At 41.0% G+C, this 21,362-nt stretch overlaps 1 protein-coding gene across 1 annotated transcript; it reads right to left on the minus strand.

Annotated features, from left to right (window-relative positions):
• Positions 1 to 8,059: 8,059 nt before the first annotated feature.
• Positions 8,060 to 20,667, minus strand: slc16a4 (solute carrier family 16 member 4; the record flags this gene model as incomplete). Its single annotated transcript, XM_080860839.1, has 9 exons — positions 8,060 to 8,271; positions 10,322 to 10,415; positions 11,454 to 11,665; positions 14,680 to 15,285; positions 16,976 to 17,137; positions 17,240 to 17,383; positions 17,467 to 17,599; positions 17,723 to 17,861; positions 20,645 to 20,667. 9 exons carry the CDS (start codon positions 20,665 to 20,667, stop codon positions 8,060 to 8,062), a joined length of 1,725 nt encoding a protein of 574 aa, XP_080716965.1.
• Positions 20,668 to 21,362: the final 695 nt, after the last annotated feature.

The raw sequence follows: 21,362 nt of genomic DNA on the forward strand, positions 1-21,362 counted from the left end.
AAATGTTCATTTTGTCAGAGTGCATACCTATTATCCTGGAGACCTGGATTCCAGTCTGGACATTTTACAACTAGTGGACAATTCAGCTGGTAATGTGTGTCTTGGCATCTGTGTCCATTTAAACCAGAAATCCCAGTTCTTTGGTGATTTTGTCAGAGTGCATACCTATTATCCTGAAGACCTGGATTCATTTTGGGACCTGGGACATTTTACAACTAGTGGACAATTCAGTTGGTAATGTGTTTCTTGCCATCCGTGTTCACTAAACCTAGTCAAAAGTAAAAATCCAAACACAAACTGGCAGTGTAGAATTTCAAGAAGTTCCGCTAGGTTTAGCCGCTAGCATCTCGTTAGCGATTAGCAATTCCTCCATTGTGCTACTTTAAGCAAGGAAAAAGAAAGGAAAGAAGGGTGAACAAGAGTGAAAGAAGAAACGAAAGAAGAGTCAACAAGACTGACTATGGATAAAGAAAGTAAAGAGTGAAGAGGGAAAATACTGAAAGAAGGACAGAAAATGGGGTGCAGCAGAGAGATGGAGTGTGAGGGAAGTCAAAGCAGGTTGACAAAAAAGTAGAAAAAAGAGTAGGAATTGTTGGACAGAGTAATTGAAAGAAAAGTGAACGGGAGAGAGAATGAATCTGCCTATGAGAGAATAAATCGGGCTCTCACAGACTGCTTGCACTGTGTGAGACTGATCCTTCTGCAGAAAATCTTTTTGAAATCTAGCTTTCTCTGATGCATATTCACACCTAGGCTAATATGTAATTAAGCTAACATTACTGTGGAAACATCGAAACACATTTTTGAACTGGAGCCAGGAACATTGTTTTCCACAGAACTCATTATATGGATGGGACATTCAACAGCGTTGAATGTGTGTCGGTGTCTGTGTGTGTGACTCATCCCCACTTGATTAAGGAAATATTAAGAAGGGGGGGTTGTGAGAACATAGTGTGCCGGAACAAAGAATGGGCTTGATCAAATTCCTGCGACGTACTTTCAGTCACGTTATACCATCCCTCATGTAGACGTTGTGATACTTCATGTTCTCTTTATCTCAGTAACTCTGTATAAACATGAGATGAATGAGAGAATTTATCTGACTCTCACAGACTGCTTGCCACTCTGTATGATTCTGATCCTTCTTCAGATTTTTAATTTTCGTATCTACCTTTCTCTGATGCATGTTCACACCTGTGCTCATAAATGTTATTTAGGTAACATCAAATTGTTAAAACATGTTTATTGTTATATTTTTACTGTGTGTTTTACTATGTGATGTCAGGAAGATAGGTGCCAGTCATTAGGTGGGACATCTCTGTATGCTGACGTCATTCATTGTGGCATTGTGTTAAATGTCTTAATGTCTGTAGACCTGTGGAAAAAGACAAAACAAACTGAAAAGCATTTTGTTTTAGAAGACTTTGATTTGAAGGCCATGGGGTGTAAGTAAGACAGGACAAGACATAATACAAGGTTATTGAAAAAGCTAAACAAACCCATATTTATTTTATTTTTGCAAAGTTTGCATTCTTTTATTAGACAAATCACTGACAAAGGCATACAAACGTCACAAAAACAAACATACGCAAATAGGGCAGTCTAGTGTTAGGGTGAACTGGTGACATTGATCCTTTTGGATCCTATACGAGACACCATCACCACACAAGCTTTAGCAATACATCGCGTATCCCCCCCTGAGGGCAGGCTAATTACACAGGCTCATTACACAACCTGCACATACACCTGCAGCAGTGGTGTAGTCCAGGGTATACGCAGGTACACGGAGTATACCCACTTATTTTTCAGTCAGCATTGCGTATACCGACTTCTTAAACCAGGGCGTTTTTCCTGTGCTGTATGGGCTGCTTAAAAAAATGAAAGAGTATACCCACTTCTCCAGGGACTACTATACCACTGCAGCACCAGTCATAATTTGCAGAAGGAGAACGAAATGAAAACCCAAAGTGGCAGTTGCCAAGGGGAGGCTGTTCCTCGATGATGGCCATGCCCAATCATTGAGACATCAGAACATGTGAGACAAACACATTTTTGAACTGGAGCCAGGAACATTGGGCCTCATTCTCGACAGCAGTTGGGAAGACTTTCCGAAGGATTTCAGAAGGAACTCCACTTCGGAAACATTTATGAAAACATTTGCATTCTCGTAATTTTTTTCTTCTGTGCTTTCTTCTGAACTTCAGACAACTTTCAGAACTCGAAATAGCAGTCGTAACTCTACCGGAATCTTCTCAAATGGGATTCCACGGGCCATCTTGTGGTTATTTGAGGAATCGCGTTGAGGAATGACATTTGAAAAAACTCCGTATTACAGTAAAAGGGTTAACGGTTGAATTTGTGAGAACCCGTTGGTGATTGCGTTCACGTCAGCTCTACAGACATCCTCGGATTAAAATAATTATGATAATAGTAAATACGAGAATATTTAACAATTAACAATTACTTTTCACATTTATAGTCATAATTATACGAGGTAGTGTTTATTGTTACACTAGGTCTATATGGCTCGTAGCTTGACTGTTCTCTCCCTTGTACGTCACTTTGGACAAAGGCCGCGTCTGCTAAGAGACTGATTGTGAATGACATGAACACTGCAAATGTAAGTGAATAAATAAATAAACACTAAGCTCAATCTCTAAGAACCAAGACATGAATTTATTGCAATTTATACTACTACTGGTGACCAGTCTTCACCCCTATGGTGGCCATTTCGAACGACAGGACAGACTACAATTTACACTCTTACTTGGGACCGGTCTTCACACCTATGGTGACTATTTTTCGATTTAAAAAAAAAAAAGTGACCACTTAAATGTGTTTTACGGACTTCGGACGTTCAACGTTATACAATATCTCCACCTTATTAATGAACACCTGTTACGAGGTGGATTCGGGAGATTGCGACAGCACACGTTTCTAAAATTGCGTCTCCTAATAAGGAGCTGGCAGGGCGTGTATGTATGCAAATCCACTTTCACGAGAACGCGCATCAATCTAAGAACCTAATCGGAAGGAACCCAGCTGAGAAGACTTCGGCTGCTTATGAACACATTTTCAAGCGTGCGGGAATGCAGCGGAAGCGTTTGTCTTACGTTGTTTTTGCGAAGTCGTGTAAGAAACATTTCTGAAGAATTACAGAAAAAGGTCGAGAATGAGGCCCATTGATTTCCACAAAACTCAATATGTATGGAACGTTCGCTGGAGCCAGTAGGGTTTTTGGAACGTTGGAACCAGTGGCGGCTGGTGACATTTTTTTGAGGGGGGGGCGCAGTTCGGTGGCACGGTTTAAATAGCACTCCACAATGAGAAGAAAACAGGTTTTGGGTGAAACATTTGTTACTGAGGTTAAAGGACTGCATATTTCTGCTTTCACTACATGGCACTGCATGAGATGGTACATATGGGTGTGGTCTGCAATGGGAATAGGGACCAATCCGCACTGCACTGGATTACATCCATATGAATGATTGTTACACTATAACAATTACACATAACCAATATTATTAAGACGCATATCATAGTGGACATTACACTAAGCAACATAGGTCTCATTCGTATTATATTTACAGTATGAGCTGTATGAACTCATCCTTATTACATAAGTCAATATAAGATCACCTAAGAGAACATGCTAATGGCTACTATTATGCTATTTATTATGCTAATCGCAAATCGCTGCTAATAGCAATGTAAATCCCACTATTAACTTCATGAAACACACTTACTTTTATCAGGTACGCACACAATGCCTCACATACGAATTGAAACAATGATGATTGGAAAACTAGGCACTCAGTATGTTTAACAACTTAACTATTACTGTCACTGAAATGGCTAGGAATGAAATGTATCGATATATAACTGTTAATCTTAACTGAGGGAGCTACACACGTCACGCCATTACTAACGGAGTCTTTCGTACAATATTCAAAAAAACAAAGCTTTATTTCAAGAACACACAGTGCTCAACACTATCCAATAACAACTTTCAAAAGACTGTAACTTGAAAACGCATTACTCACTGAACAGCCCGCTATCAGCTCCGGTTAGCATTCAGGCTGGAGAAGTAAAGGTCCTCCCGCGATCAGTGGTTGTCTGTTAAATTTTTAAATCCGGACGTTCCCTGTGTTTTAGTTTCTTCTTATCGACATCTGATCGTCGATTGAAAGGTGTTCCTAAAATAGATACAACTGAGTTTTCAGTCGCCATACTCTCAGATTAAAAGTTTTTGCTGGCTATGATTCTTCCATAGATATGTGATATTTAAATCTGATGTGAGGGAATCACAAAAGGTCTCTGATTGGACAGTCCTGTCAGCATGATATATAAGAAACCCTGTCATTGGCTGGGGGCGCAAGTGGATTGCGCCCCGGGCTCGAACTGTCATCCGCCAATGAGAAGCTGTCCTTGCTCAAATGTTCCTGCCCCTTTTTTTGGCTTCCATAGACTTCCACTTGGCCGGTGCCCACAGGGAGGAGTGGCTTCTCTCTCAATGATAACGAATGGCAATATATTATATTTGGTCACATTTGAGTGTTTTTTGACAGGGGCTTACGGTCTCCGGCACACATTTAACGCTTTAAAACAGTACATTTCTTATTAAATTATTTGATATATAATGTTTTTTGACATTTAATTATTTATTTTTTTTCATCTCAAAATTGTAGGGTGGGCGGCGCCCCAGCGCCTTGTATTGCACCGCCACTGGTTGGAACTTGTTGGGACCCGACTAGAAGGTTTTGCCAATGGCTTTTCCCATGGGACCTGGGTCCACAGTCGCAGGTGTCAGTGAAGCACAGGTGCAAGCCAGTTTTGACCCTATTATTATGTCATAATGGCCCAATGTAAGTCAATGGGACATTTTTTATTAGTTTTTCTTCAATATCTTAAAAAGTATAAAGTTCAGAAAAATTAAAAATACATAGCTGAAGTGTCCTTTCCAAGACCTACATGACAAAGTTTGAACGAAGTTTAAGCGGTTGGAGCTGAATTAAGCGCAGAAAAAGGTAAAAAGAATAAAAAGCCACGTAGGAATAACAATACAGGGCATTTCATGCACTGTAATTAGATGCTGAGTACTTTGTAGTCTTGACAGCTTTCGTTTTCATTGCCACATCCTGCATTAAACATGTGACAGTCCTGTGACACGTCCGACAAATGATGGAAACCTGCACAATTTTGGGGTTACAAGGGTTTTTAGTTTAACATGCAAGGGCTACTCAATTGGAACTTGCCAAAGAACCTGAAGGAACTGTGGATTTTCATTTCTTTGTCTGTATGTAGACAATAAGCGTGCAGGCTAATTGACAGTGCATTATGACTGGAGTCTGTATTCTTGGCTTCGTATTAAGGTATTTTGTGAGATGGGGTTTAAGAACTTAAGGCTCTTTGTCATGTTCCTTTACTGATCCCAAGGGCCAAGCATGTGATACCTTCTATAGCGCTCTCATTTGGCATGCTTCCTTTGTCAAATTTAAAGAACAATGCCCCTTCCCTCGATAAAACAAGTTATTACTGAAAGAATATATTAAAATCCTTAGCCAGAAAACATTTGATGTAGGTTATTAGTTGTAGCTTAGCTCTCTGTAAGCCAAGCACATGACATCCATAAGCTCTGGTAGAAAGTCTTGCTAGGCCTGACTCATAACCAGACTCTCATCTTTAACACTGTCTCATATACACGGACAAAAACATTCCGGGTGTTCTGTGAAACCTGTATTTCACCACTTCCATCCATGTTGTGTTATGGGTTAGGTTAAACAATCCATCTGATCCTGCCCAGCAGGTCCCCTGTACAGATCTCATTATACTCATATATTACAACCGTCAAGATATTGGTCTTTCATGAGATTTACGGTTCAAGCCGCATCATATGCAAAAACTACACCTTGTGGATAATACTGCATAGGAGCACCAAATATTTACGCTGCCCCTTTAGGTGTTAATGACACATATGTTCACTACTGACAAATGCTGGCATTCTTAATGTGTCTTCTTCTCCTTTCTTTCTTCGTCTTTCTCTTCTTCTGGCTGTTTACATATTTGCTAAAAGAAGTCGTCTATTACCCATCATTCAGATCATGGACTGATATTAAGTATATGTGAAAACCTTCATGCTTATTCAAATGCTGCATGACAACTTAACAAACACAAAAGATTTCACCATAGCACAGTGTTATGGCAAAATCTGCTAACTAATCTCTAGCGGTTAGATGCACAAAATAATGAGCCAATAAACAGTTCATTAGTGGCCACTAAAGTCTTTATTGCAAATGAGATGAAAATTGTGACCACTGTGGAAATCAGTTGTTAACACCTTGATATCAGTTTCCCAATGACCCCTAGGTCCCACAGATGCATATAAAAATGCTGATGGATTAAAACAGGTACATTTGCTCAGTTCTCAGTTCTTCTCAAAAAAATGTGCTCAACATGTTTTTAATCATACATTCTATTTACATTTAAAACCTCTCCGCCCAGTTCTTATGTGATGGCAAAGTGTATGGATACAGTACATACATGTATGTCTCAATGTATAAGACCACAGAAGAAAACCAAACTCTCAAGAAAGCAGAGGAGATTAAAGTGAAAATGACTTCTTCAATTTAAGCATCACATAGTAGTATGAGTATGATTTAAGAAGATAGACATGGTGCCCCTTTAGTGATTGGATATGAACTCAGAGGTCATAAAGCCATTTCAGACACAGCATTTGTCAAATACTTCAAAACACGCTTGACTTTTTTTCCTATTAGAAAAGACAATGGGAAATGGGTTGTGTAAGGTCAGAGTTAAATGTATGAGTCCAGTGTGTATGAGCTTGGAGTGGATTCCAGTAAGCTTAACAGAAGTGCAGTGAACAGGGAGGATTTGTACTAATTGAAATCACACTCTTTTCGTTGATACCTTTCACTGCCACTAGAGGGCAGAGTACAACAGAACACATTGTCTTCACACAGATTTCAAAATCAAATCAGAACGCATGAACAAAAAATCTGTAGGTGGTACCAAGGGCAGTTAATGGCACTGCAGTCTGTATTGTGACGGATGTAATGCATAGAATAGGTCTACTGCATCTTTGGCTTATAATATAGAATAATTAGTAAAGTTAACCATGTAACCATACAAAGGCAAGTGGTGGGATAAACACAGTGAAACTACTGAAATTTCAATACAAAATACACAGACTCCAGTGCTTCCCATATAGTCTCTGGTCAAAATGACTTAGCCTGTGGCCATTCATTTTACAGAAGAGAGCTAACATGGGGTACCTAGAGAGGTAGATCAGTGTGGAAAGGAAATGGTGAAAATGTGTCCATGGCTGTTTGCCTCTAATTTTGCACTTTTTTCCCCCCCAACACTCTTCCAACTATCACTTATGCCGTTGAACAGCTTCATGCTTAATGAGATCATTTGGGGTGTGCGTCATAAGGAAAAAGTATACTGCACATTTTCTTTGCAGTGATACCCTCTTTTGAGTTTGATATTTATGCAACAAATAGTCTCTGGCCAAACATATACATTATCTTCCTACTGCACCATATTATTAAAGGCTGTTGCATAGACCTACATTTGGCAAAAAAAGTGTGTGTTTGTGTCTATAGGTACACAGGACAAATAACAGATATAAAAGCATCTACTGAGTGTATTACATGGTGCATCTGATATGCCTTTCCATTAATAGCTATGCAATGCAAAATCGAAAATACAATCAAGAGTGAATAAGGCAAGTCTTTTCATCGAAGGAGTTGATGTCAGTGGAACCAGGGGTGGAAAAATAATATGTCATAATATAAATGTCTATTTGGCATATCACAAAGTTACAAAACAGGACTAAGCATTTGCATCTCTGAACTACAGGCAGTTTCCTTTACATCTTCAAGCACTGAACGTGTGTTGGTCAGACTTATTGCATTCAGTTATTTGCCTCTTCCAAGGACCTTTACTGAAGCCAGTGGTATTCGCTCCACTTTTGGACCATCTTGAAGTTCAGGTTGGTGAACAGGAGAGGTTCCTTACTGTACCACCCCCCCATCTGTTAGACAACACCATTCCTGAGGGGCTCTGGGCAAAAACAGCCATTGACTTTCCCTCCGGGCTCCGTCCTCGTGTCTTTGTCTTTGTCTGTCCTCCTTTCTTGCCATCTCCGTGCCAGGGGCTCCAGGAAGAGTGACACGGAGGACAGCAGGTAGCACACGCCCGCCAGGTAGAAAGAGCAGTCATAGGTCTGGGTGTAGTCATACAGGAAACCTGAGAGGTGGTAGATCAGTCAGTAGGCATTCACAAATGGTGCATTTTATGGCCAAGAGTAACTGAAAGTTTGGTCTACTTTCTAAGGATAGGTTTGTAAATAAATTCCTTCAACCATAAAAACATGTTACCAGAGGAACTTTCAGAGGTTTGAGGGGCCATGAAACTCACTTACATTGTTTTTATGAATAGATTTGAAATATAGAATTGTAAATGGTTAAATTAGTCAGTGAAATACAGTATACAACAGAAGTGAGTACAACCCTGTGCAATATCACTTAAATGTCAAATGATTCTAAATTTGATCATCTTACAGTAATTGCATTACTTGTTAGTTGAACAGTAAAGGTATTTGCTCTTACGTAAAATTAAAAACAGCTAGATTTTCTATATTAAATAAAAAAAGCCCCACAGTAGGAACTTATTGAGATTAAAATGTTTTATTTTCTCATATTTGTTATACTTTGCATGTCCACCTTCGTTTATAACAGACTCAATCCTCCCCAGCATGGAGGATACTAGAGTTACACCAGTATGTCTGGGGAGATTCTTCAGTTGCTCTGCTGGAGCAGTTCTGTTGCTCTACCGTCCTCTTTAAAATACCCTAGAGGTGTCTTCTCTAGAAGCTCTGCGTGATTTTGGCAGTGTGCTTTGGATTGTTACCATGCTGGAATATCCCTCTTCTGCCAAGTTTCTGGAGACTGGAAGTCTCTTCTTGCCAGAGAGTATTCTGGTATATCCAAAGGCATTCATGGTGCCAACCAAAGACGTCATCTCCCCATCACCTTTTGCACTCATGAAGCCCCATACCATTACACTCCCACCTCTATGGTTCACTGTGATAGACCTGGCCAGGTTCACCGCAAACATGCTGGACTGACCAAAGAATGTGCTCTCAACATTCATCAGGCTTCTTTTCATGTTCTTTAGAAAATTCTAATCTTGCACAGTTTTGTGCCAAAGAGCTGTTCGGCTCAGATGGGGTCCAGCATGTTTGACATTTCACATTTAGGAATCAACTGACATATAAGTGACATTGCACAGTGGTGAACTCACTTCTATTGTGTACTGTATTTTGCAAGGCGGTTTAAAATTGGACATTTTGAGCATAACTTTGGAAAGCTTGGAAAATCTTTTAAAAGCATAATGCTTTCATGAAAACAAATGATTATATTACTTTCATGCTTTGGGAGCCTTTAAACCAGTTGGGTGGCTGTATCCACCATAATTCAAGACATTGGGGTCACAGTGAACTCAAAGCTCCCAGAGGGTCAGGCAAACAGAACACCACACTATTTCTGGACCCCGACTCCCTCCTTAGTTGACTCCCTAATCATGTCTTGACCTCTCAGGCAAGTCTGGTTCACGTTAGCCCATCTGGGTACTGTGACACCAGGTTCAATAACAACCCCACCCTAAGAGGCCCCCCTTCACAAATGAGAACGTGGAGAGTAGAGTTTTGGAGAATCGTGCCACTCTCAGGCTCTGTGTTAATGTGTCCCTCACTGCACATCCTGAAGACTTGGAAAAACAAGTAAGATACATCTACAAAAGAGACAAAAGTGTTTGTCACATTCCATGTTTCTCACACATAACGCTCGCTCCCTTTATTTGTCACTTCCAAACCTCAGATAGGCTCAACCTACACAGGGTAAACTTGAGGAAGTACTCCGTCCTTTGAAAATACTGACAGCGGTCTCAATCATCAGTGGTTTAGTAGTGTAATGTCAATCAGGCAGTTAAGCAAGAGGCCATGACATTTAAAAACAAAGTCTCTTGGGGGAAGCTCTGAGAAAGTCTGATTCTGGCAGAGATAATGTCAATCTACATGGACACTAAACTCCACCCTGACCTAAATTTCCGCACAAAAACCAACACAGCACATTGCTTATCTCCAACTTATCTTCAACAACACAGTATAGCCAGCCCCACCCTCCAAGCACGTGTGCTCCACAAGAGCCTCTCACCTGCATGCATTTCGTCACCCTTTCATATGACTAATGGCCTCTTGCCAAACATACTGGAATGCTGGAAACAAAACCACGCATACCTGCAAGCGGAGGGCCTGTAAGGCATCCGAGCCCCACGAAAAACATAGAAAAGCCCATCGAGTTGTTGACCTTCTCAGATCCCACCAGATCTACCTGCAAATGGAAAGAAGAGACAGAGTCAACCAGCAGCTTCACTCCGGAGGTTGACTGAAATTGAAGGGTGTTATTGCCATTGAAGAAAGTGCCCGATATGATGCAAGGTCATTATGGTGTTTCTTTGATGTGTCCCACTTTGTTTTGGGGTTAAAACTGAAGTTTTCCTGAGCACTTGGGCTGGTGCTTAAGGCTGGGCCTGGTTGTTAGGCCCTTGGGGCCTACTCAGCTGTACAGAATAGTTTGTGAGGTGCAATGCATGCCGTCATGTGTATGGTCTTTTGAATGAAGAAGACCCTCAATCAATTAAAACAGGATCTAGCAAGCTAATATACCTAAAAGCCATTAAGCCTATAAAATATATCTCAAAAGTGGCCAAATGCTGCATGCTGTTGTTTTAAATATATGACTACTAGCTTCTGTATTTCCTGTTCTGTATTGTCTTCTTTCACTTTTGTTGGAGTGGTTTCAGTGAGATAAAAGTGCTTCTGTTGTTATGACGTGTCTGGAAGAATAGGTCTAATTGCAGATGAGAAAGAAATGAAGAAACGGCAGACCATGTTATTCAGTCTAACAGTCTAACACAGGTCTGACAGTAATGCAGACAACAACACTTCACTTTTCCTGCAGCTGTCTGACAATGCAGCCTTTTAATGCTAAACATCCCGACAGATGGCAGACATATACTTAACACATACAGTATATTTAACCAAAAAAGTTCAAGACAGTTACAGCTTCTACAAAATAAATTAGATAATTTATTTACTTCAGTATAACTAAATAACACCTTCCAAAACCTTTCCTCAAGCTTTAAGCTCCCTGGCGCTTAAAGCCATAAGCAGGTAGAAAACCTAAACTGGCATTCTTGTGAACTGTATTGTCACTGTGACATTGAGTAATAAATCAATTCTGTTCTGTTTAAACTGAGGCAGAGCAATGAGTGTGATGTGATGTGATGTATGTAAGTATATCATCCAGCAGTGCTTGTTTCCTGGTGTTCACATTCTCTAAGCATAGTTAACATGGATTAGCCCTCACCAGGACAGGCAGCAGTAGGGCCATATAGCCTCCGCAGAAGACGGCGAAGAAGACTGCATACACTGTGAGGTGGAAGTAGGTCGTGGCCAGCGGAGAGAGCAGGTTGACCACACCACAGAGGATCAGGTAGGCTTTGTGGTAATGGTACTTATGGAAAAAGTTCCGGTCTGCCAACCAGCCTGATCCCAGCTGAGCCATTGTCTCTGTGATCCCTGGAGAAAGAACACACATTTGAAAAGTCATCATGTTTTAAGGTCTTGTCTTGCTAATTATGTTGTCTCACTTTAGTGGTGAACATTAAATACCAGTAACCTCCTGATAACCAACCCATAGACCTGTGTCCTCTGTAGTTAACATTTTCTTTTAAAAAAATCTCAAACCAAGAGAAATTGGATGACACGGGTTTTTTTTTCTTGGTTCCCAATACTTAAAACATGCATACATAGAGACATGGAGTAGAGATATTACAAATGTGGAAGGAAGGCAAAAGCTCCATCTAGCATCAGTAGACATCTTGGTTAATCTGACTTAAAGTGGTGGTACTCTCTAGGGTTTCAGATGAGGCGATCTGACTGGTGATTACCTGAACAGGTCAGGGTAAAACTATGCATAATGTAATGTTCCCCTAATACCTTAAAGACTCCATATTATGGCATCGGAAGCCTTCACATACCCTGAGCTTAACCTTGCCTAAAGTAAGTGTGTAGTTATAGCTTTAAACCTTCTGACTGACTGTGATACAAGTAGCCCATTTTTTACACAATTGGACATACGAGGCTACTGGACATAGAAGCACAATATTTTTTGCGCCAGTCAGTGCCAGGGTAGGGTCATCCCAGTCTCTTTTCCTAACACACAGTTTGACAATATTGAAATAGTCCAAATTTCAAGAATTTGAAAATGTCTTTCTTACTTAAAATTATATGAGGGCTACTTGGACAGGTTGAGGGAGCTGCATTGTTTTAGCATGCCCTTGTAATGCAAACCTTGTCTGTTTCTGCTCTGCTGTCTCTTGTGGATGTGGCAGAGGATATGGTAATTCTATATAACTGCAGTCCACTTGTATGGAAAGAAGTTGGATATTGATCATTTCAGGAAAAAGCTGCAGGCAGCACTATCCAGCAGATCAATAAAATAAACAGCTCCCAAACGAGGACCGATCAATGGGTCCCGTTTCGGCTGCTGCCGCATTACGGAGAATGTTGGTGATGAGGCATTTTTTCCCCAATGTCTTGAGTGTGCAGTGGGCCTGCAGTGACACGAGAGGAATGTGTTTCTAATCACCTTTTTCTGTGTGAGCTGGTGCTAACAACCAACAGCTGAGGCAGAGTTGTTTGGTAAACAATTGTTGACGCAAAACTGCAGTGTACTTTTTATTTTCTAATTGAATGCAATCTGCAGAGAAATTGAGCCGAGTGTGTCCTCCGATGTGACGCCCCTTCAGAAGTATGTCCCACAGGATGCTTAGTGGTGGTGCTGAATGAAGTGAAACAGCTGTCGATTGTTTATGTATCCTCTGCAGACGACCAGAGGGTATCTCCTGGTGCGTTCCCTCTGGAGCACAGAGACACTGGGAGCTTGTTTGTGTGTTTTAATCTCAGCAGGTTAGTCGACGTTTGCAGCTGGTCCCGTTGTGCGCTACATAATGTGTCTTGGGGAGTCTCTCTACAGAAAGCTAGTCAGCTTTTGAAAGCCAGGCTCTTCGACGTTCTGTAGCATGAAGCTCTCTCTGCAGTCACACAGAGAATAACCAGTATCCTCAAGCTTCCTTTAATTTCATCTCGAAAGATATCTCTGACTGAAGGCACAAAAGTTTGAAAGAACATGTAATGTCTCTTGCATCAGCTCAAAACAATGCTGTCACACTATAAAGTACATGTCCAATTTTCCGGCCCACTCATTAAAATACGAGCGTTTGGCTTGCCTGGCCTCTTCTTTGTGTGGCCTTGCTGCCTCAGTGAGTCTCGGCACAATATCAGCCACTTCAAACTTGTGCAAAATTGGGAAGTCCTCCTGTCACCACAGCAGCGACTCTACTCTGTAAGCCGTTGCTTAGCGACTCCCTGGCTCACCAACACTGGCCTGTCACGGGAACCCATTTGTGGAGCCCCTAGACTATGGGGGCCAGTCTCCTTGTTTCAACTGAAAAGAACCTTTGGAATTTGGGTTTTTTTTGGGGGGGGGGGGGGGGGGGACTAGAAATGAGTTGGGGTTGGATGGATTTAGACAGCATATTGACATGACATGAGAAAGTAATCCATGCCTGTAAGGGTAACTGCGTAACTGCAGTATACATTGTGAGTCTTCGTCGATAGAAAATGTTAGTACTATCCATTATCCTTCTCCAAGCACTCTTTCTGGGAAGGATTAACACATTTCCCAGAATTTATGCGCAGACTGACAGGAGAATGCTGCCTGTCTAGGTAGCACAACATTCATCACTGTGCACTGCTTTATGAGCCTCACCTAGATCACATTTAACCCCTCCCTCCATGAAACATCTTATTCTCCTCCGGCGAAATAGACTGCATGCATGTTGTGCAGTGTCTACTTGTTTTTTTTCTTGTTTTCATATGATGCGGTTTCATCAATGGGATACTTCTGAACCCAACTGCCTTGGCCAGTGGGCTAAAGTTCAGCTTTTATGTAAGAACATTCATTACATAAGACTGCAGATTCTGAGCAGCTCACAAATAATTAATGCACAAAAGTTGACTGAGGACTTTTTGCATCACCCTCAGAAAGCTCAGTCAAATGCATGCTATGGTATTTTCAGCTACAATAGAAAATAATGGACCTTAATTGTTAAATGAAATATTCCTCTTTTTTGTTAAGGCTAGGACCATGTTTGCACTGGACCAAATCAACTCTCAAATTCAACCACTTGAACTCACTCTGTCTCACACACACACACACACACACACACACACACACACACACACACACACACACACACACACTTGTCCCAAATTTACAACTTTTGGAAAAGCACCTTACACTGTTTCCTTCATTTACGTGCACTTGACACTCTGAAAACTGCACATGCTTCATAGGCTGGTAATCTTCAAATTAAACACTACCGGGACTAGCCTCACGAGCTGATAATCCTTGAAATAAGCACATTAAATGGTTGATTTGTTGCTCAAGTGATGCTCTAGGGGAAAAGGCATTTATATTTAAGAAAGTTAATGGCTGCAACAAGTGCAACAAAAATGGAAAAACTCACCTGCTAAGGAGATGATGAAAGATGCATCCATGGGTTCAATGCCAAGATTCCTAGCTCGTGCTGACAGGTGGAAATAGGGGATGAAGTAAGCTAGCTGACTGAAGACCAGAGACCAGGTGTAAATGCAGAAGAAAGGGTTCTTCAGGAGGGAAAAGTCCAAAGCTTTTTGGGCCGTTTTTTTGGGTGAGCTTTCATTGGAGGCTTTCTCCTGCAAAGAAGAATCTGCCCCAGCAAAGCCTCCGTTACGCTCCAAAGGAGCATCCCCTGTCTTGCAGCCATCACCTTCTAGCCCATTCACTCCATTATGGACTGGCTGTGAAACTTCCACATCGGTCAGAGTTTTACGCCCCTGGGCTACTATCTCTGTGTCCCATGTTGGGGACGGAGAAGAGTCTGCTTTGGCTATCCCATTGGCCAAGGGTGACGACCCATTCACGCCGTTCTTAAGTGGTTCCTTTTCTTGTCCATTTAAAATGGCACACTGGCCTTTTTGGATTGAGGGCGAGGAAGGAGGCGATGAGATGGAGGGCCTCACATTGATTGGTCTCAGAAGCATCCCTGAGGCCACCAGGTTCAGCATAAGACCCCCCAAGATCAACAGAGCTCCTGTGCAAGAAGACATGTGAACAACATGGTTCTTAATATGAAGAATATACCAAAGAGCCTACCTGTGGACAGTTACGGAACAAAATTGTTTCTTTGTTATAAGAAAAACAAAAGCAAATGATCTCACCAAAACATATGTGAAATTCTGAACACCTCCTTCAAACAACTTAACACCTTTCAAACTAAAATGTCTGGTAGCTGTAGATCAGTCCCACTCCCAACAGTTGGGGGGGATTTTGGCTTCAGCTTCAGCTCTGTGATGTAAGTGAGATTTCTTTCATGAAGTCCAGACTGTAACTTGGCCATTTTTACCGCGCAGTAACCATTCTTTGCCAGACCAACTTATGTTTTTGTGAGTTGTCTTTAAAAAAAAGACCCATCCTTTTTGTGTCTTCAACTCATGGACAGATACCCTGCCACAGTAGGAAGCCACTTCCCTGTTTGTGGACAGATGAGTCAAAATCCTTTTGGTCACAGAAGCACTGTGCTTGACAAAAAACTAAAACTAACTACGAAAGAACCCCATCCCAAACGTTGACACAAGGTGATAACATTGTGGTTTGGAGTGGTTTGCTGCCTAAGGACCAAAACAGCAATCATTAAAATATAAATTCTGCACTGATCAATACTTGCCAGAAATGTTTGTTTGAAGTCATTGGGTTCACACCACTTATTGGGTAAAAAAGGGGGTTCACATACTTTTTTCACACAAAGGTAATTTAATGTTGAATAATTTGGTTGATAAATAAAATACGTTTCTAAACTTGGTGGTTGTTGTCTGTGTAAGGGGTTCTGATGATGTGGTCAGAATGTTTATCAGTAAAACATCAGTTAATACAGTCCTAGTCCCAACAATACAACACAATACTTGATAGGACAAAGGCAATGGTGCAAACTGATTTAATCCTTTTTTTATTAATAAGTAATGAAAGTGGTATTTTTTTAATTGGTAAGTGAACACCGCACAGCATTTTTGGCTCAGGCAGAAAGAACATTCTTGTCCTATCCTGTCAGAGCAGCTAACCCAGCTTTAAGTACCGAACTTAACCACAAGCTAGAGGCTACCTTTCTGCAACCAGAACAAACTCATAGCTGGTCTGGTTGCAGAATCTGTCAATTCCTGTCCATTGTGTATCATCTTGTATTACTGAAATATTTTCTGGTTATATTTACATCTTCTTGTAATAATGAGATAGCAAGTCATTTTTATAAGCTACGAAAGCCATGATTGAGGTTCTCCCAATTATTTTTTTCTTTTATGACTGTAATGTGCTCCTGTACACGGCATCTCCTCCATCTCTACATGGCTTCTTCTCTATCAGATGAAGATGAAGATGAAGATCACATTTTAGGTCATATTTTTGAAGATGTCTAAGGGGCTCACAAACTTTTTAGCACCACGGTATATCATTATATCTTAGTTGCATATTTGAGGACAAGAGAAGAATCTTTTTTTATTGTAATTCAGAGGCTTTGATTAGAAGCTCAGTGCTTTGCCTGTAGAGAAACCAGGGACATCTTGGAACTGATTCAGCAATTAACAAGTTAAATAAAATCCTTTTGAATATTTCAGATCCCCAATCTAATTTCAGATCCCCGATATGTCTGTACTCTAGTTAGTTCCGAGAAACTATTTGTCTTTGTTGGATACCAGCATTATATCAGAATGTACAGGTGATGTAATATTCACCTTGCCAGGCATAGTGGTCCAGAAGAAGCTGTGTGAAAGGAGCTAGAGCGAAAGTCAAGCCCATCCCTGAGCGGCCAATGGAATACGCAGTGGCCAGCCTCTTCCGGAAGTATGTTGCCGTGACAACAGAGCTGGCTTGGTACAGGAAAGCAAAACCTATACCTACATGGAAAATGAATATTTATTTTTTTAAATACAGATTCAGACATGCTCAGTTACATTTTGTTGTGCTATACCATTTCAAGTTGGGAAATATGAACTTACCCACAATCAGACCCATGCTGACGTATAAGAAGGCAACATTTGTAGCAAATATGCTTATAAGGAAGCCTACAGTAACAAAAACTGCTCCCATGATGGAGGTTGCACGGTTTCCCAGCTTGGCACATGCCACAGAGGCAATCGGACCTGAAAGACAGATTCAGCGGTGCTCATTTAGAACATAACCTTGGTAAGATGTGCGAGGTATAACACTAGGCAAGATGACTAACCTCCAGATAGCCTGAGGCTTGACATAATGGAGCCAATCCAGCTGATGCTTTCAGCCGAGCCTCCAAACTCATCTTGGAACGCCACAAAAAAGATGCCAAAGCTCTTTAGAGTTCCCATGACCAGAACATTCACCTGTTTGACATTCCGACAAGAAAACAGGATTAGCACTGAAACCTTATCCAGAAACTGCAAGTTTGCCTGGATTGGGCTGTGCCTTTACTAGCATTGAAAATTTTAGCTTTGGAAAGAACATACCAGAAAACAGTGTAGAACCACCATCCAACCCCAGCCTCCATCTGGTGGGTCCACATATTGAACTTCCCTCTCTTTCTTGGTGGTGGCTTCGTGGTTCACATTCTTTTCATATTGAATAGTTTTGGCTGCCTTGCCTTCACTGTAATCATAACAATGCTCTGTTACCTACATGCAACCAATATAGCCAACATGGAACACTTTATTCTCTCATTTAAAAAACGAAAGAAATCAGTGAGTGAGTTCTCAAGGGACATTACATATTCTTTCAAGACGTCAACCTGAAAACAACAGAAGTGTACTAAATGATGCAATGTTTCTGTCAACCATGAAGCATGGTTGTTATAATTTAATCACTTCTGGCTAGTATTCTATCTCTTTTGAACTTATTACAACTGTTGCTGAACCGCTTAACCATCTGAGTGTGCAGAAGCTGTTGGCGGACTGCAGTATTTGTAAATTTTTAATCCTTCTGCGCCTCGAGAGTCACTGAACCATGACAGGGTCAGCAAATTGGATTTGTTGCAGGGAACATGGTTACATTTTGATCAGTCAAAAAGAACCATCCTGGATCATATAGTTACCCACAGAACACATAGGTCGATTGCATCACTGCAATACCACTGAGTATGCATGATTATACATGTCCTAACTGCTGACTCCTGACTCCTGACTTGCTAGAAATCGGACGCCTAAATATGTCTGAGAAAATGTATTTATAATCAATTATTTGGACCATTGAACTGTTTTCAAAGACAACAGACACAGGGTAGACGGCTGACTGTGCCTTAAAGTCACTCTGCTGCAACCTTACATAAACACGAGACATCTGCAAGTGCCATCTCACGAGGGGGAAGATCTTGAATTATTGAAGAGTTCAAATTGATCACGCGTCCAGAGGACAGCGTGTTTCAAGTGGCCCTCTGCAGCCCTGGGCTGGGTCCAGCCAAGAGTCATTCTTTTGAACCCTGGACATGTTTCTGCTGCCTCCGTGTCTGAGCTTTGAGCAGTTGTTGTTTTCCATTGTCATGGTTAAACATCAGCTGTGTTCTTGGAAATTTTCAGTGATGTGCCTTTTTATTGACTGTAAATTGGGTTAAATATTGAACATTCAAGAAATATGGTGCTAATTAGGGACATTTTTGTTGAGTCTGGAACCTATATAGTCACATGCAGAAGGCATTCCAAGGTCAGGGGGTCCATTCAAATGAACACCCAGCTTTGGGTTAACCAAGCACTGACCACATCCTAGGTGGTTCTCTACCACTGCCTGGAATCTGATACATCTAGTATATCTGTGCTCAATATGTTTTTTTTTTTTTTTGTAACAGGTCTCCTCTTAATGTATTACTAGTTATAATGACTTGGTATGAGGAAGAAAAAACTTTCAGGAAATGCATCCACAATGACAACAGAAGTAAGTCTCTCACAGGTAAGTCTCACGCAAATGTGTCTTACCAGTTAGGCAGGTGTTCATCAGAGTGAGCCTAGGGTTGCATAGTTATTATGACGGGAGTGTACTAGTCAGATGGTGCTCACAGTTACAAGTTTTGATTAAAGTTTATACCTGTTATTTTGTTACTTGAATTATGCAGATATAGAATTGTTAGGATACATAAATTGTTCTCTGATGCAGGTCCTCCAATCCAGCTAAAACAGACACGCTCAAAGCCCCAAACCCAAATTAGGCAGAAACTGCTTAGCGGATTAAAGACGAATGAATCGGGCCAGTGTACTGCAGGGAAAGCATTTCTATCTGAGGGCTTTTCACAGACTGTTCCAGTTTGTGTGTGTGTGCGCGTGTATGTGCGTGTATGTGTGTGTGTGTGTGTGTGTGTGTGTGTGTGTGTGTGTGTGCACACGCACGCATGCATGTGTGGGTTAAGGGGTGAGGGGTGGTTAAATTGTAGTGTGGAATTAACGGTGATATTGCAATCCTGGGCCTGCCCGACACCCCACCTCCAAATCCCCTAAATTGAGCTAACTTGCTTGATGGGGTCTTGATAAACATACGCCACAAGGTTTACGCAAGTTCATTGAATTATACATGTTCACACTTTCGTCTACATTGGACACTGATTTCATTCATGTCCAGACCTCTCTTTTATACATCTCTCTCTCTCTCTCTCTCTCTGTTTAAGCTAGAAGCCCAAACCATCTTAGATACTAGATAGATCTCCGTTTCAAAAGTGATTTGTGGTCTTAAACCAGAAAGGTGGTTTTGCAACCCCAAACCAGTCCAAACTATTCCATGCATGAAAGCTTGTCTCAAGGCATGTTTCCTGAGATTAGCTTTACACTTAGAGGTCCGTGTTTGTAGAAGTGTCCTTAAGGGGACAACTTAATTAAAAACAGTGAGGGAATTCCACCAACAAAACCAGCTGGCCTTAATGATAAGCCCAGGGGTTCAACAACAGTAACATAACAAAAGAGAGACCAGTCCCTTTCTTCCGTGCTTGTGGAATCATTGATGAAAACACAATCTTTTGTCAGGAAACAGATAGCTTACAAACCAATATTGAAAAATTGCAGCTATGTGATGGTTAACTGAGTTCTCTTAAGACATTGGTATACGTATACTGCAAATGGGTTTGCCTTTGGTTCTTAAACATTCTCTTTTAGAAAGGTGATATCAAATATACTAAAATATGTTCTTGAGCATGAATTATTCCAAGTTAATTATAAAGTAGCCTGTAGTGCCCTGTCTTTAGTGTGCTCTCCAGTGCTGGTGATTAAACCTCTTATGAGTGTAAGGAGACTGTCCTATTTACAATACAAGGATACCAGACATTACTTTAGTCATGAAGGGTATAAACTGTGATGGCGAAGACATGCTACTTGGGTGGATCGGCATGGACAAAAATATTTTAATAGTACAACTGTTTTGAGAGTGAACTGTTTTTAAGAGAAGGATTTAAATGTTACCTGTTGTGTTCTTTTGGTAGCATAGCTGATGCAGTGGGAGAGGGGGGGGACTTGGAGAAACTAGTCACAGCAAGAATTTTCTAATTTCCCAGTGTCATCCTGTACACATGCAGTTTGTGGGCCGTCTCTATGGACTTGGTGAAGTTCTACTCCTATCTGAAACAGACAGCAGTACAACAACAGTCAGCATCTCCTGAGAACACATTTGCATAATTCACATCAGGCACAGATAATGTCATCGCCTCTGAGTACAGGAAAAACAAGTGTTTCCTCTCTACCTGGAAATCCTGCCAATGAAAGTGACATACAGCATTAGCATCTCTATTAATGAGGTAAACCACAGGCATGCAGGACATGTACTGGTGATGGCGGCGTGTATGGACGAAGTTTGGTGTTTTGTTTTTGTACTCGTTTTTGTGTTTGTTAGTCAATATTTGTAATCCAAATTTTGTGGTATGCGAATACAATGCTTTTCTATTTCTATTTCTAGTCCAGTGCTGCAGAATCTGCCAAAGAGGGTGTGATGAAGTCTATAGCCTTCAGCCAAATTGCATTATATCCCTCTAAGTTTAACAAGTGCTCCCTCACTGTGCAACTCCCTGTGAAATTGACTGAGGTATGTTAACCAACTGCATTTAAGGCATTTATGGCAAAAAATGAGATTTGTTTAAACCTGACCAGCTATGTGTCATGTCCTCTGGGGTAGAGTTCAACTAGA

The sequence above is a fragment of the Sprattus sprattus genome, assembly GCF_963457725.1.
Source record: "Sprattus sprattus genome assembly, chromosome: 2".
Classification (NCBI taxonomy): Eukaryota; Metazoa; Chordata; class Actinopteri; order Clupeiformes; family Clupeidae; genus Sprattus; species Sprattus sprattus.